Source organism: Lissotriton helveticus, chromosome 9, assembly GCF_964261635.1.
Source record: "Lissotriton helveticus chromosome 9, aLisHel1.1, whole genome shotgun sequence".
Classification (NCBI taxonomy): Eukaryota; Metazoa; Chordata; class Amphibia; order Caudata; family Salamandridae; genus Lissotriton; species Lissotriton helveticus.
Window position 1 is genome coordinate 878,504,972 of NC_136070.1, and position 12,732 is coordinate 878,517,703.

The 12,732-nt window shown below is 46.6% G+C and overlaps 1 protein-coding gene across 1 annotated transcript in view; it reads left to right on the top strand.

Annotated features, from left to right (window-relative positions):
• LOC144783027 (cytochrome P450 2G1-like) overlaps nt 1–12,732 on the top strand; it is a 330,810-nt gene that overhangs the window by 148,105 nt on the left and 169,973 nt on the right. The window contains exon 5 of the mRNA XM_078662214.1: nt 1,739–1,915. Coding sequence (XP_078518340.1) covers nt 1,739–1,915 — 177 coding nt within the window. The remainder of the gene's footprint in view (nt 1–1,738; nt 1,916–12,732) is intronic.

Sequence of the window (12,732 nt, forward strand, 5' to 3'; positions counted from 1 at the left end):
TTCTTTGCTTTAAGAAGGGGGGCTGTGTGGCCCCCCTTCTTTTCCTAATATTTTGGCCCTGGAGACCCCATACCCCAGGGCCTGCCCCCTAATTTCTTTTTTTTAATTAAAAATTCTGGAAAGGGGCCTTGTGGCCCCCCTTCTAGAGGCCATAAACGGCCCCGGGGACCCCAATCCCCGAGGCATGGCCCTTTAAAAAAAAAAATTACTTCTAGGAGGCGGGCTGCCTTGCCCCCCTCCTTAGGCCATTTTTGACCCGGGACCCCATCATAAATAAATTATGGGGAGGAGGGCATGTGGCCCCCCTCCCGGGCCACTTGTAGCGCCGGAGACCCCATCCTCCGGGGATGGCCCTCTTCATTGGGGACCGTGGGGGGGTCCCCAATCCCCCCATGGTCTCAGCGGCTCCCCTCATCCTGCATTGCTTTTCCACACGGGAGCAGCTAACATGCTGCTCCCCTGTGGAAAAGCAATCTGTTTTGCTATTTGGAAGAGAGAGCAGGTTTCCTGCTCTCTCTTCCAAATAGCAAAGCAGTTTGCTATGGCAGGATGGGAGCCGCGAGGCTCTGTGCATCCTGCATGGATTTTGCAGATTGTTAAAAAAAATAATTGGGGGGGGGCTTGGGGTTTCTTGTGGGACCCCCTGACCAGGCCTAGGGGGTCAGGGTGTTTCTACCCTGCCCCCTTTTTGTGTTTTGCGTTTTTTATAGGTTTCCTGTGCCTCAGTTCTACCGAGGCACAAGATGGCTGCCAACACTTCCTGATTTGGAGTGTTGACAGCCAATTAGAATACAGCTTGTGCATGGCAGGGTGCGATTAGGGTGTGTGGATCCTGCGCGGTCATCGATATATATGTACTTTTGAATGTCATTTTCTCAGGAACTACTAAACGGATTTACACCATTCAAGCAAAAGGCTGAACTAAGGATTACCTCTTTGCCAAATTTGGTGTAATTCCGTTCAGCAGTTCGATCCGTAGCTGCGTTGAAAGGTTGCTATCGGAAATTACATGGGGAAAACATGTTTTGGGACCCCCCTCTATTCTCGGCCCCCGCTTGATGAATCACCCTGAGACATTTAGGATAGGAGCGGACCGGAGCTCCCCACAAGTTTAGAAAATTTCACGAAGATTCGTCAACCGGCCCCAAAGTTATTCCAAATAGAATGTTGCGGATTTCCTATGGAAAATAGGTCCTAACTATAACTATCTACTGGTGACCACCAGTAGATAATATATATATATACACACACACACACACAAACACACACATACCTCGAATTATTAGTATTCCCTGGCTCTCCATTGACAAGTGCAGCCAATTCAAACTTCTGTCGCACACATACAACACCCTACACAACACAGGACCCGAATACACAAACAGCTGCATATACTTTAATGAACCCATCAGACACTTATGCTCTGCCTCACTCTCGGTCGTAAACACTCCCAGCATTCCCCCCGAACAAATTGGAGGTTGTTCATTCTCCTACATCACACCCAAGCCATGGAAGAACCTCTATCAACACATCAGAACCTCCTACTCACTTATTTAGTGGCTGCAAGCTAAAGCAGCCTCTTGGCCAGATCAGAAATTTAGGAATGTATACAATTATTGGGTGTTAACTGTTGCATGTTTGCATATGCATGCAATTTGAAGTCTGTTTTGCATGCAGCTATAGAGAAAACACTTTTCATATAACAGAGATTGCAATATCATATCCATTTTTCTCTTTACAGTTGTACAGCATGTTCTCTACAATCATGGATTATTTACCGGGCCGCCACAACAGAATATTCCAATGCCTTGAAGAACTTGAAGTGTTTGTGGAAAAAAGAATAAAAATCAATGAAGCAACTCTAGACCCCTCATTTCCTAGGGACTATATTGACAGCTTCCTTATAAAAATGGAACGGGTAATGTAATATCTTGGGAATATCACTGATTAATTTTAAAGAGAAAATGTGAAGGTATCACATTGGGAGTGAAACAACACCTTTCATGTGCATTCTTCCACTATTAAAATTTAGTTTTTGTAGATATTGATGTCGGATATTAATGGTATGAAATATAGCAGTGGTCTTCAGACACAGGGATTGGAGATTTCATTATCCATGAAAGAGATTCATCCTCAGGGTAATGTGACAATCCCAGTGGGATCCTATTTCCACTGTGAAGAGTATTCCATTGTGTAGAGCTTCACACAACGAGGTACAGAATACCCTGTGCAAATACCATTTTTTTTCTTCGAGGTCAAAATATTTTTTCATGACGCCAGGATGGAAAGCATGTCAAAATTACAAACTACTTACCAAGTGATATCTAATGCATGCTTAAAAGTGCCCCTTCTTTACATTTGTATAGTTTTCCATACATTTTGACAGTGTTTGCAGGGTTTACCGACTGCAGTATCAAGTATATTGTTGTGAGTAATATCAGTAATGTAATCAATAATGTTGTCTGAGATGCCATCAGTGACATTTTGAATGATGTCATCCAACATCTCATGTATAATACTTTGAGATCATAAAGAGTGTATTATGGTTAGTTTGCCTAACCACAACTAGTGAGTATTAGTGGTATTTAGGTTTTGCTTTGTAACCATAACTGTACTGTAAACCCTTGGAGCGTGGGAACAGACTTTTCACATCCTTGCATCAAGGGTAGAAAATCAAGATGATTTCCATTTTTTTCAATATTCTGAAGCAGTGAGGCAAGATTTTCCTTCTCTATTTATTTTCAGTCCATGAAGATCAGTGAGCGCATTGCGCTGACTTCACACAGAAGGATAATGATGGCGGTTGGTATCATTAGTCTCTGTCTGCTTTCACTTCCATTGGTGCTGGTAAGCTGTATTTCAGCCCCCAAGCACTGATCAAGACAGGAGAGGTACAACTAGAAATGTCTACTTAGTGCATCCCTGCTACGGGATCATCACAGGATCTACCCACTAGCCACTAGCAATGGTTCTTGGAAGAGAGCAGGGCAGTACTACATAGGGGAAAAAAAGCAGCTGCTCTGCCCCACATTGGGGAGGGGGTTTAAACTTTAATTGTCGTCCTCCCCCCTCCAGAATTGTAGAAAGACCACCACAGCCAGTTTTTTTTTTTTGATTGAGTGAGGCTAGAACCAACCACATAGAGGTGAATGTGAAAACAAAAAAAAGCTATGTCCATATGCAAACAACAGGGACAGGCTGCATTAATTCTATTAAATCATAGTTGACTAGAGTCTGTAACCAACTATAAATATGTGGGGCTGCACCTAGATTCCAGAGGACCATTTTAGTCACCAAAAACAACACATAACGAAGAAAGTGAATGCACTCACTATGCCTTTACAACTCAAGCAAAAAACTGGCCCTTCTTTCTAACCTCTTTTACTGTTAACCCCGTTATGTTACTGCCAACCATCGCACATGGCAGTGTGGCCTTGAGAAGGCAGAGTGCTGCAATACTAGGTAAAGTGCTGATAAACACCTTTTAATTTTTTTAGATGAGTTTTTATCCTTCCACAAGGCTCTTCGTTAGCACAAATTCATCTTTAATTTGGGATCACCAAGCAAGATCTAGCTAGTAGAGCTATAGCAATAAAAAGTTGGTACAAGATCAGTGAAGATCAACACTCCCCATTAAATAGCGCAATGTGGTCGCTCTTTAAGGGGATCACCAATCCGAATATTACAAGTATTTGAATGTCTCCATCTCAAAACTGTGCTTAAATGCTGTGGGCTGTAGGAGCATCATACAATGTCTTTAAAAAGGCGACAAGCAGGGTAGTAAAATTACTATCTTGTCTAGAAGACATAATACATTTTAGCTCCTGCTCACATGCACGGATGGTACTCAAATACTACAATACCCTGACACCGACTACCTATCCTGTAATCGCCTGTCAAGCACATATAATACGCACATTTATGATTTTGTGTTGGGAACTATATATACATTAGCAAATCAACCAGGGCCAGATGTGTCAGAGGGAGTTCCACACCTCCACCCCAACCCTTCACTTGTCTCTGACCTAAAACATGGCCATTTCCCTGCTCCATTATGACTTGTGGGGGCAGACTGTGTAACTGACCCTAGTGGACAACTACATAGTTGACCCTAATTTCTGTCTCGTCAATGAAGTTCCTGTTCCTCTTTTGTGGGATCGAATACACCATGCTCCTGCAGCTGTAATCTGGCTCTAGGATGTCTTGCAATACATGGGGAAGAGGACTGACCTCAGGATATGATCAATATATGCTTCCTCTCATAGTTAGTATGTATATATATATTAAAAAAATGTATTATTTCAACAAAACTTTTCTTGACTGTTTGCAAAGTTCACACAGCAGGGTGCCTATATCCCCAGTGGGCCAGCACTGCATCTCAATGGAGTCCACAACAGAGGGGGGTATGGGAAGAAGCACAGCAAGCCGCCTACAACCCGTCGGGCCGGCCGCGTAAGGAGGGCATGCATGTTATTCAGCCAACTATTCAGGTCTCTAACAAACATAAAGATCCCGAAAGCGGGAAAAAACCACAGTGCTCTTGCTATCAATCTTCATCTGGGTTGACCATCACTGCCCCGTTCACCTGCTGTGTACTCTCATCCCACTCCATCTCCGTTCCCAAACCCACAGAGTGTCCAGCGCCAGACAGACCGCCTCCTCCAACAATTTATGATTCTACCTCTTCTGGGTGTCCCTCCCCCTCACGTCCGCCCCCTCCTCTGATAGCTGATCTGGGTGTATGTCATCAGTATCAGTGTGTTTCAGGAGGTAAGTTTGCAGAGGGGCCCAAATGTCCCGTGGGCGAGATGTAGGTGGCATAAGTTCAGCGTAAGTATGCAGCTGATTCTGAAAGTGTATAAGATCGTTCAACCACTCCTTAAATTTTGGAGCTCTTCCTCTCCCCCATCAACATGCAATCCTTCTTTTTGCTAACAGAAGGGCCAGAGAAGCGTATTTTCGGATCTTAACAGGCAATTGCTCAGTGTACCCCAAAAGCACCACAAGGGGGGTATCAGGCACATGCACCCCAGTCATCTCGTCCACTGTGCTAAGGACCTCCCTCCAGTATGTCCGGATCAGTGGGCAATCCCAGGCCAAGTGTCCAAACCCCACTCCCTTCGGTCCGCATCGGTCACAGCAGTCGGTATCGCACGGCCGGAGATGGTGCAGTCGGACAGGTGTATAATAAAGTTGGTGTAGGTATCTATAATGTATGAGTTGTAATCTGCTGTTAGCCGAGATTTCACCAGTCTGCTGACAGAAGAAGGACCATTGTTCTTCCGTGAGGGGGTGTCCCATGTCCTCTCACCTGGTCCTGGCCGAGCCGGGCCGGGGTCCCTCTCCCATGCCCTCCGTGTAATGGAGTATAGTCATGAGACTACATGCTTTGGGGCTCCTGCTGTAGCAGGACGTGCAGGGGGGCCATGATGGGCAGTTCGCGTGGGAAGCAAGGCGTGAGGGCCCAAATGTCCTGCCTGAGTCTCACATAGTAGAAGCGTTCTAGCGCGGTAGGGGAGGAGGCAACAAAAAACTTGTCACTGGTGCAAAAAGTCCCCTGTGTGTACAGTTGACCCCAAGTGAGCCGAGAGAGCTTCTGTAACATCCTACAGCACCCCCCCTCGCGTGTAACGGGTATATTGTGCCGTCACTGCAGAGGTGCCAAAGGTGAGTACAGTAGGGGGCTCTGGAGCTTCTGCGCCAGGTCCCGCCAAGCGCGAGTGGTACATTGGACGGTATTGGAAGCCAGGTGTCTAGGCAACGTGGGGGCGCTCAAATATGCCGAATAAGGAGTGGGAGCCATGTGCCCATCTTCCACTGCCAGATGAGGCATGTATGTGGGGTATATCCAGTAGACCGCAAAGTGAGCCTGGGCGCAGATAAAGTATAATTCAATGTCCAGGATCTCTAGACCTCCGGCGTCAAGGGGATGCGTGAGGTCCTCTCAAGCAAGTCTGGGCTGTTTCCCGCCCCATGTCAATCTGATTAGCTGTGATTTCATACTTGAAAAATGGCGGCTCAGAGTGTAAGGTATGTTAGTGAAAAGGTAGAGAAGCTTAGGTAAGATCACCATCTTAATCAAAGACACTCTGGTGGCCATGGATAAGGGCATCGCAATCCATCTGGTTATTTTATCCATCATTTGATCCAGTACCCGGTAATAAATGTCCCTCATCAGTTCTTCCTAGCTGCGGGAGATGCGGATGCCCAAGTACGTAACCGATTCTGCACATCAAGCCAGTGGAAATTCAGGCTCGAAACGCGGGGAGTAGTCAGTTAGGGGAAATATCTGGGATTTCCCCCAATTCACCTTTATGCCCGACAGCCTTCCGAACAGTACCAGTATATGAAGGATTGGATTAAGGCTTATGTCGGGGTCTCTAAGATATAGCGTCAGGTCGTCCGCATACAATGGTATTAAAATTTGTTGCCTGATTTTGGCTGCCAACGGTTCAATGGCAATAGCAAATTGAAGGGGTGACAAAGGGCACCCCTGTCGGGTGCCTCTGGTAATTGTGAAGAGGGCCAATTGTACACCATTAATAAGGATCCGTTCCTGCAGCCCTGAGTACAGCAGGTTAATCCAGGCCGGAAAGGGGGGGAACCCCATGCGTTGCAGCACGTAGGCAAGGTAGTCCCATTCCAGGGAATCAAATGCCTTAGTGGCGTCTAGGAATATTGCTGTGGCATTTGTCTCCGGATCCATGTCTTCCAGTAGCGCACACAGTGTACGCAAGTTGTGGGATGTGCTCCTAGTAGGCACAAAGCCTGGCTTGTCCGGTAGCACCAATGCGGTCATCAGGGGGCTGATACGGTTAGCGACTAATTTAGCTAGGATTTTCGCATCCACGTTTATTAAGGGGAGGGGCCTGTACGAATCACAATACTTAGCATCTTTGCCTGGCTTGGGTATGGACATAATGTGTGCTTCTCGCATAGAGGGGGGAAGGATGCAGGACTCCCTAGCATCCCCGAATACTTGTCGCAAGATCGGGATGAGCAGGTAATGAAATGTTTTATAGAATTCCACCGGGAAGCCGTCTGGCCCGGCGCCTTTCCACATGATAGCTGCATTATAGCTGTAACCATCTCCACATCCTTGTGATGCCGTAAAAGAAATTTCCGTTGGTCGTCCCCAACCACGCTATCGCTGTGTTCTCAAAAAAGGATTCAAACTCAGTAGAGTGGTCTCTTTGAGTCTTATACAGACATGTATAGAAACTTTGGAAAGCTGCCATCGTACCTCTAGGGGTCTGGCCATCCTCATCCTCCACCTCTAGGACTGTATTCGAGAACCGCTGAGGCCGGATTAGGGATGCCAATGCCCTACCGGCAAGTCTCCTTCTCCATACTGGCGCGCCCTATAGTACTTCCCCTGAATTTACACTTGCTTTCAGCAGTGTCCTGGTAATCATCCAATATGCTCCGAAACTGCGCCTGCAGCTCGGGCGTTGGAACTGTCTGTAATCGAGTTTCAATATGTTTGAGGTCGCTTTCAAGCCAATGCAGTCTGGCCCTAATGTCTTTCAGGATTCCTCCACTCTTGGCAATACATAGGCCGCGGATGGTTACTTTAAATGCCTCCCATATCGTTGGGGGGCGGGAAGAAGTCTGCAATCTCCTGTTCAAGCTCTTGTTTAAAGACTGGATCAAGCAGGGAGAGTGGATTAAGACGCCAATTCAAATATGGAGAGCTTTCATTCGGGGGCGTAAGAATGATGAGCACCGGGGAGTAATCGGAGTAAGTGCGAGGGAGATGGAGGGCATGTGTCAGCCACAGGATAAGCCCTTTAGTGAGAAGCCACATATCAATTTGAGACCAGGAAGCCTGAGCCGTGGTGAAGCAGGTCCCTTCCCTCTGCAGCGGGTGCATATGTTGCCACGCATCAACAAGCATTGGAAATGCAATAGATCTCGCATTAGGAAAGTTTGAGCTATTGGTCTTATAAATGAAATTTTTTTAATATGTGTTATTTTTAAAAATAGCTAAATTAATAGCTTTGTCATTTACAATGCCAATAGTTATAACTTTCGCAAATGTGACACCTATAGCATTTGTAATGCAACATGTTTTGTATTTACGTGACTTAGATGTATTGATATTACAAATAAGGAAAAAAAGAAAGAAAAATGGACCAACAAAAGAAGAAACGGGTATGAAGAGAAAATGCAAAACAGGAAAAGGACAGAAGAATGAAAACAAAACTTGAAAAAAAGCTTGAAACAAAGGGCAAGAAAATAAGAGACAAGAATATGATGAAATGGAGAGCTAGAGGGGTCGGGGTGAGCACAGAACGAAGGTAGGAATGATTAACCGTCAGCACCAACAGTGGACATACGATTGTGAAAATTGTGCTCTGAAAACAGGTCGGACACAGCCGTGGGCCACAGTGCAGAAACGCAGTTAAAGCTTAACGTGAGAGAAGTACAGACATACTTTGCACCGGTGAAACTAGACACGAGATTGGGAGTGGGGCTGGGCCGGGCGGTGCTGCTCTGCACATCATGGAAAACAACAGTTTATCATGGTGGGGGAGGAAGAGGCAGACTGCGGGAAGAGGGCAGGGAGGGAGACGGCTGTTCGTAAAAGATGGAGACAGAAAGAGGAGACCGTGAGAAGAAAAGGCGGGCAGAGACAGGAGAATGATGTGAGCGCGGGAACTGGTGATAGATATCAGGGCGACAGGAGGGAGAGGGCGCGAGGGAAGGGACTGCGGGTCACGAGAGCTTTCTGTGCCGGGGAGGAAGAGGAGATAAAGGAAGAGGGAGGAGATAAGACAGAGAGCAGCAGGGGGAGGGAATGGGATGGAGAGATGTGGGAGGAAAGACAAAGAAGGAAAGCCGGTGGAGGGAGGGGTAGCGAGGGAAGCAAAGAAATGTGGCTGGCGAGAGGGGGAGGGGAAAAGAGAAAAGAGATAAGAAGAATGAGCTAAAGTGTGTATTAAAGTAAAAGCTATTGGGGGAAAAGCGGCTGGGAAAACAGCTGCTATGCTTGCTGTTTGATTGAAAGCTCCTCGCATGGTGGGGGCGGGTTCTTTGGGGGTTACATTTATCCAGAAAAGAATGCTCCTGTTGTCTATAATAAACAAGTTTATACAGTCATACATTGCTGGTCAAACAGCGAAAATGAGCAAAAGTATGCAAACAAATTTGTGCAGCCATGTTAAGTTAAATAAATGCCCAATAAAATATTACAAGTGTCGTATAAACAAACAAATGTAGCCGTGCCTGGGCAGTGAAAGGGGAGGAAGGAGGAGAAATGCGAGTCACGGCAGCAGCAGCCTTTGATGTACCGGCCGGCCGTGCAGTGAATAATTAGGGGAGGAGAAATGCCGGCTGGGGGAAGCTTGAGATGCCTGGTGGCTTTGATGTGCACGCGCTTTTTGCAAATGCGCTTGCGCATTGAGCTTGTTTTTCTCGGGCACTGCAACAAATCGCCAAGTTGTTTAAGCTCTGATTAAGCCACAATATAGCTCGCCAGCTATGCGCAAGCGCATCAGCAGGCGAGCCCTAAAAATCTCATGATCAGCAACAATCAGTTTTAAAGTGGATTGGGATGTGGACCAGTGGTGTTTGTGCGGGTGTGAGCGGTCAAGAGCAGGCTCAATGGTGACATTTAGGTCCCCCCCCATAGCAGGTGTGTGGAGCCTATTTCCAGGATTTAACCCCAGAGTAGTCTGGGTCATCAGAGTTGGGCCCATAGAAGGAGACAAATGTGAAGGTGTGTGTAGCTAATCTGCCCCAGACAATAGAGTATCGACCCTGCTTGTCTTCCAGAGACCCTATAGGAGTGTATGGGAGAGTTTTCCTCACATGAATGCATGTGCCCCCGGCATAAGATGAGTAGGAAGAGAAGCTGGTATAGCTGGCCCAGCGAGATGCAAATGTAGGGGTAGCGCTAGGATTAAACTGTGTTTCCTGCTGCATTGCACAGTGTATATTGTGGCGATCTAGATAAGCTAGGATGTGTCGGCACCTGCGCGGATCTCCCAGTCCCCAGACGTTCCATGTGAGGAGCCGGTATGTTGGATGAGTCGGGGGTCAGTTACAGCGGCAGACATGGTATCACATATGTATCAGCAATGTAAGTTGGGTGGCAGTCGCAGTGCGGTGGCGCAACCAGGATCCAATGACTAGTCTCACGTGGCAAGTCATTAAACTGAATGAATCTGTGGCAAGAAGTGAACATCCCCCCTCCCACAACAGCAGCCCAATCCTGCTGTGGTCCCCTTGCCTCCCTCCCCCCACCTTCCTGTGTCTCGAGAGACACCATAACTTTTCTCCAAGCAATAATACTGAGGGAGAAGATCAACCAAAAGTTTTCAACCCCAATCAAAATATTCTAACACTAGTGAGGGTTCACCTAATGGGTGGGTTCCAGAGGGCAACCAAGACCTCCTCGCAGAAGCGAGGGCGTTCAGGCAACATTATAGGGTCAGCTCGTTTCAATTCACATCTTCAGTCAATGGCTTAATGGGTGACCAGTATGAGGATATCGATCTTTTTCAGGAACAAGTCATTACCAGCTAGCTTGTCACCATATTGGGACAGAGAACTTACCAATTCCGTCCCATTCCAGGGAATTGCATCCTCAGCAGTGCTAATTAAGGAGGGGAAGCGCTCAGCAGGAGTCCATACATACCACACGGTCAGGGTCTGTGTTGCAGTTCTTCCCCTCCGCGCCTACCGGCCATTTCAAAGAGGACGCATCCAGAAAAGGGCAGGTTGTAACAGCAAGTTCCTGTCCACCGTTTAGTGAGTAGTGCAGGGCCAGTGTGGCATGTCTTCACTTTATGTCGGAGGTGCCACTATGTTCTTCCAGGGGGTGGGGATGAGAGGCGTGAGCAGCCGGCTGCTTTGGAAAGCTTTTAAGAAAATCATGTGCCTGCTGTGCCTGCTGTGGGGTATTAAAAAACACCTGTTTACCCGAATGCGTGATTTTGAGCCATGTCGGGAAGAGCATAGCATAGGGCAGATTGAGCTGCTGCAGTTTCTTTTTTACTGGGATACATTTCTCCTCTGCTCCTGCACTGCCATAGTAAAATCAGGGTCGATGCAAGGGTTCCTGTGTTGCATGCAGGATTATTTTAGTGCAGGTAGGGGCACCTTCCTACACAAACCAGTTGTGGGAGGCATATTCCTCTTTCAATGTGTTCACCTGAAAAGAGGAAGAAATTAGGGGAAATAGAGATACTTCCCCTTGTAACGATTCCCCTGGGAAAGTGTAAGATTTTGGCTCATTCCCAGGTTTACGAGGTTTCTTGTAAATATGTCAGTCAGTCAATATCTTTATTTTGGCCTAAAAGGCCATAAAAGAAAACAATAAATACCTAAAAACAAAGGAACAGATTATGATGTTGGATGTGTCAGCCTGTCCAACACAAAAAGGCTGTCGGAAAGTGACTTTAGGGGCCCCTGGCAGGGTCCCCTTTATCCTGGGGCCTCTGGTTGCGGACAGAGGGGTACCTAAGGACCCCCCATAAAACTCTGCACTGTGTGACAGGCTCTGTGCAGTGCCTGTGAGAGAGCTTGGGTTTTCCACACACAACTAATTTCCTCATTGTAGCCTGTGTTACGGCTTGTTGTCGGGCAGAACACAAGCTTCCAGAGGAAACAATAGGAATCCAATCAAACAGTGTTCATCCACATCAAAATCGGGCGAGCAGAACTGCGGATCATGAGTAGGGCTGTCCTGAATCCGAGTCCGTGTGGGGCGGAAAGTTTCCCAAAATATAGAAAAGCAAATACAAATACAGAGCATACGAACGAGAGAAATAAGATCCAACTAAATATATTACACAGCAGCATTATGTGGTGGTGAGCCTCAGCAAGGCCTACCAGTGCAAGGGGTTCGCCCTTCTCTGCAAAAGTCCTCAGACCAATAGGATAGAAGTTGGCACGGAAACTGTAATAGAAAATACAAAGTTTATTAAACCTCAGGTGGAACTACATTCACACAGCACCCTTCGGTAATGTATGAAGTAGCACACTGAACTGAAGGAGCATGGTCCTTTTACACCCACATAGGGGCTCAAAAGAAGGCGGTACAAGTACAAGAAGAAGGTTTTAGGTACATATAAGGTAATACAGAGAATGTACAATCAACAAGTGGGAGGAGCTAACAGTTGCTAATTCAAGTAAACACATCCTTACAGTTACAGACTATAACAGCTGCAAGCTCAACTGAGCATGTGCAAAGCAGAGGAGGCTAAATATACCTTGTCACTAGGCAGAATACAAGAGCAGACAACAGGAAGGTAGGACAGAGCACATGGTGAGCACGTGGTAGCTCATGGCATACAAAATGGCTGCCAAATCTAAAATGGCTTCAGCTAAATGCTAACCCAGTTCGCTGCCAAAGTACAACAATTAGAAGGACACCTTTTTCTGTCTTAACCTCTATATAGATATCAAATGCCTTGAGGCTGCAAAGACAATGGACAGGCTTGTAGTAATTCTTTGTATTCAAAGGGAGGTGCTGTAATTGCTCAGACAAGAATTACGAAAAAGTAGCAAAATCCACTTGTTCCTTGGACCGTGATATGCTGGACGAAGTAGAATTACATATTCAACCACTTCATTCACCCCAGGGAAGAAATGGCATGTTTTGTCAGACTTGGTTTTGTCAGGCACTAAGGTCCCAGACCTCCATACAGTGGTAAAAACTCAAATTTGGAGGTTACCTACACAAACCTTTAAGAGCAGGGTTCTGGCATAGGGTGGTTCCACCTCATC